The sequence below is a fragment of the Volvox carteri genome (assembly GCF_000143455.1).
Source record: "Volvox carteri f. nagariensis unplaced genomic scaffold VOLCAscaffold_91, whole genome shotgun sequence".
Classification (NCBI taxonomy): domain Eukaryota; kingdom Viridiplantae; phylum Chlorophyta; class Chlorophyceae; order Chlamydomonadales; family Volvocaceae; genus Volvox; species Volvox carteri.
The window spans coordinates 139,493-143,679 of record NW_003307634.1 but is presented as its reverse complement, the minus strand read 5'-3'; the positions used below and the strand labels follow the sequence as shown (position 1 = coordinate 143,679).

The following is a 4,187-nucleotide window of genomic DNA, read 5'->3' as shown; positions in this document are numbered from 1 at the left end:
TTCCCCCTCATCTCCCCCGCGCGCATTCAACCCTACCTCCTTTTCCCCCCCCCCCCCAACCCACCCCGACCCCCCCGACCTCACATTTTCGGAGACGACGACTGCTGCACCAGCGCTCCGCCACCGCTAAGGGCCCCGTTGGCGGTTGCTGCTGCTGTTGCGGCGGCGGCGGCAGCTACTGCCGTCGCGCCCCCCTCCGGCCCCAAACTAGCCTTCCGGCCCACATGCACCCGCAGTGGGCTGCCAACACCAGCACCAACGCCACCTCCGCCACCCCCCCCTGAAACAGCGTTTTGCTGGTCTCGTGCGCTACCCAGCCGCCGATGTGCTTGTAGGGCGGTCCGCTCCATCTGTCCCGGAGAGGAAGCGAGTCCCGATGGTGGGGAAAGGGGGAGAGGAGGGGGGAGAGGAGGGGGAGAGGAGGGGTTACTGCGATTTTTGGTGTGAACTTTGTGGGCCAGAGTGTACATGTACACGTGTGTTTATGCCGTACACTTATCATAGCGTCGTGTGGTAGGCACGGCACGGCACGGCACAGCATAACCCTAAATCCAAACCCGCTCCTCCCCCCTTTCCCCGGGAGTCAAGTGGTTGGGGTCACCCCTCCTCCCCTTTCTCCCCCCCACCGCCCACCCCCCGGCCACCTGGAGGGCCTTAGTCATTCGCTGCTCATTGAGCGCCGCTCGCTCCAGGGAGGCCATCAGCTGCCCCGAGACCAGGGCAGCCACCTCGGATATGCTGGGGCGCCTGGTGGCCCGAGGGGGGTTGGGTAAGGAGGGGAATGGGGGGAGTTTTGAAGTAGAGAAACTGGGATAGAGTGGTGGCGGAGGGCAGGGGGGGGAAAGACGAACCACACGCGATTGAAGCTGCTGCCAGGGCAAGATAGTAGCAAACGGGGCAGGGCAGGGGGGGGGAGAGCACGGCAGGCAGGGAATGGGGTGTAGCGATGGTGGAGGTGGCGGGGGGATGAAAATACAGCAGACACGGCGGTGCGTGTGTGTGTATGTGTATGCGTGTGTGTGTGTGTGTGTGTGTGTGTGTGTGTCGGAGCGAGAGAGGCGCGGAAAAAAACGGGTAACTTGTTTAAGAAGATATCGGGTACGTTTGTGTGGATACCTGTAAACGATCCCAACCCCTTACTCCTTGCTGCTCGCGCTCACACACAACTCCCTCACTTACCCCTGCTACCCGCCCGCAACAGGCCCCGCTAATCTCCCCCACCCCAATACGGCCACCATCACCCCGCCATCTCCCGCCCTCTTGAGCCGCCGAGCGGGCCGTCGGGACACTAACCCATATCCTCACCCCTTACGCGTGTATCCTCTTCGCCGTCGCCGCTAAATCTAATTTTCCCTCCTGCAATACAAATACATCGAAACTCACAACGCACGCTATCTACAAAGAGCTCCCCCCACCCCATATGAAAACTGCATACCCCCCCTAGCCCCCCTTTTACATGTCTCCCCCACCACCATTAACACACACATACATGCATGCATACATACATACACACGCAATTTCTACAGACCAATTGGACCTACAAAACCCACTTTTTTGGATCCACCGTCATCAGCGTTCCAATGAGCCGCTTCAGCTGGGCGCTGTACGGCGGTCCGACAGTGGCGGGCGGATCGGCGGGCGCGTCGTACGATCCCTCCACAATCTTATGCGCAACCGACAACGGATTACTGCCGTCAAAAGGCGGCCGGAGCATTACCATATGGTACGTCACACACCCCAGGGACCACACATCGGCCTTCTCGCTGTACGGCTCCTGTTGACGTACAGTACGGACAGTACGGATGGTACGGCAGCGGTCAGTGAGGGGAAGGCAAACTGACCAACGACATGACGTGTGCCGGTAAAGGGCATCTGTTCTTCATTTACTATTCCTTTTGGTTTATTCATTTCATATTATATATACATATATAACATATACATATACATATACATATACATATACATATACATATACATATACATATACATATACATATACATATACATATACATATACATATACATATACATATACATATATATGTATATTATTTTTTACAAAGCAGCACGCGAATGGTCCGTGTTCGTTCTCCCCCTCCGTGTCCATCACCGTACCATCTTCCCAAACCTTTTCCCACCAACCCCCGGCGGCACACGCAATCCAGCCATCCAATACGGACAAGAACCCCGGGTTGTTCGTACCGCCCAGCTCGTACAGTCGTACCTGCTGTATTATTTCCGGACAGGTGTACGGCATTGTTCCCACCATGGACTGCGCCACTACGCTACTGGACAGCCTCTTGGCCAATCCAAAGTCCGCAATCTGCGCCCCCCCGCATGTGTTGGGTTTTATGGTGGGGAGGAGGGGGGTTTTAGGGGGTGTTTTGGGTGGGTGAAAATTTGAAGATTACAAGGATTGATAGATTTACCCGGGGGAAGACTTACGTGAGCGCAATACACACAACTGCGGCACAAATGTGGCAGTAGCTTGTGAATTTGCCGAAGGGTGATTTTCACGGTGTTTTATAAGGAACTGAATTATTGATCAATATGTCGAAAGCAATCAAGGTGCTAATCCAGAGGTGGCAGCGATGTAATTGACACAACGCAGATGATGTGCGGTACTGCTAGGGGGCGAAAAAGGTGGGGGGAGTTGAAGGGGTGCGGGGGGTGGGTTTGCGGAGGAGAAGAAGAACGACGAGCGGGAGCGGGAGGGGGAACTGCGCCGGTCAAAACACATGGCTTCTTTATCAACTACTCGCCACACCGCCTCTCGGTGCCTTTTCAAATATTACACTTCCCCCCTCACACACATACATACAGACATACAGACAGACACATAGACACACATCACGCTACCTCACGCCGACCTTTCCCCCCTCACCCCCAATACCCCCCCTTCCCCCTGCCCCCCCCCCAAAACACACGCACCTTGGTATGCCTCAGCCCCTCCGGGCCCTGCCCCAACACGATGTTGGCCGGGGTCAAATCCCGGTGTACGATCTTCTTCACCCCGTGGATGTAGTTGAGGGCCAGGATGACCGCCATAAGAACCTGCAGTACGAACAGCAGCCGTTCGTACATAACATACCGCCCAGAGGCTGTAAAGTATATGCATTTTTACATGTATGTATGTATGTACGTATGTGTGCATACATGTGAAAGAGACAGCAAGAGGGCAAAACGGGGAGAGGGAGGCGGACGGAACGAACAGCGCTATCGCAAGTATTTCATTCCCGCCAGATGCTACATGCCACATGACCCGCTGAGTGAACCGTACCTTCTTTTACCCCCTCCTCCCCCACTCCAATCCCCCGCCCCCCCACTACATCCCCAACCCAACGGGGGGGGTTTGAATCATTGGCGGTCCACTACCGCCTACCTGCCATATATCCTGTTCAGGCATTCGCCGACCCTTCTGCTCCAAACCCTGACGCGCACGGAGACACGTGTGTGTATAGGGGGGGGTGAGGGGGGAAAGGAGGGGGGGAGAGGGGTAATATATAACAAAGTTAACCGTCAGGGAAGCAAAGCGTCCCAAACACATGTGAGCGCCAAAAATAGGGGGGAGGGGAGGGGAGGTGGTGGAGGGGTAAGGTCTTGCCGTACCCGGGGGCTACCGGGCTCCGCATTCGGGCCCCCGGGAGCTCCAAATACGACGACTAAACCATCACCACCACCATCCATGACGGTGACAAGCCGCCCCAAGTGCCTCATTTTTGCCTTTCGCCAATCATCTGTACGAGCAGACATACACACACATAGACACACACGAACACACATACACACATACACACCGATATAACGCCCCTTCCATGATGGAGAGCTTCGGGGGTCGTAGGTGCCCCTGGCCAGCGCCAGGCCCGGATCGATATGTAACAAAGAGACACACATACATACACATACACACACACCATAGTCGCACGCCACGTTCCCTCCCCCCTCCTCTCCTCTGCCTCTTGCCCTCCCCCCCTCCCCCCACACCTCCACCCGACCCCCCCTTATCCACCCNCCTGCAGGTGGTCCAGCAGACTGGTTCCCTCCACGAGCTCCATGGCAATGTACAGATAGGGCCCGGAGGGAAAAGGACTCGTAGTACTTGGAAGGGGAAGAGGAGGAAGGGGAAGAGGAGGAGGAAAGGGAAGGGGAGAAGGAAGGGGGGGTTAGAAACCATGTGAGGGAATGCG

The 4,187-nt window shown here is 56.2% G+C and overlaps 1 protein-coding gene across 1 annotated transcript in view; it reads right to left on the bottom strand.

Moving 5' to 3' along the window:
- VOLCADRAFT_99613 (uncharacterized protein) overlaps window positions 1-4,187 on the bottom strand; it is a gene marked incomplete at both ends in the record, with an annotated part of 13,734 nt that overhangs the window by 2,964 nt on the left and 6,583 nt on the right. The window contains 8 exons of the mRNA XM_002958299.1: window positions 231-350; window positions 634-747; window positions 1,551-1,774; window positions 2,225-2,323; window positions 2,932-3,054; window positions 3,383-3,430; window positions 3,610-3,737; window positions 3,985-4,098. Of these exons, the coding sequence (XP_002958345.1) occupies window positions 231-350; window positions 634-747; window positions 1,551-1,774; window positions 2,225-2,323; window positions 2,932-3,054; window positions 3,383-3,430; window positions 3,610-3,737; window positions 3,985-4,098 (970 nt within the window). The remainder of the gene's footprint in view (window positions 1-230; window positions 351-633; window positions 748-1,550; window positions 1,775-2,224; window positions 2,324-2,931; window positions 3,055-3,382; window positions 3,431-3,609; window positions 3,738-3,984; window positions 4,099-4,187) is intronic.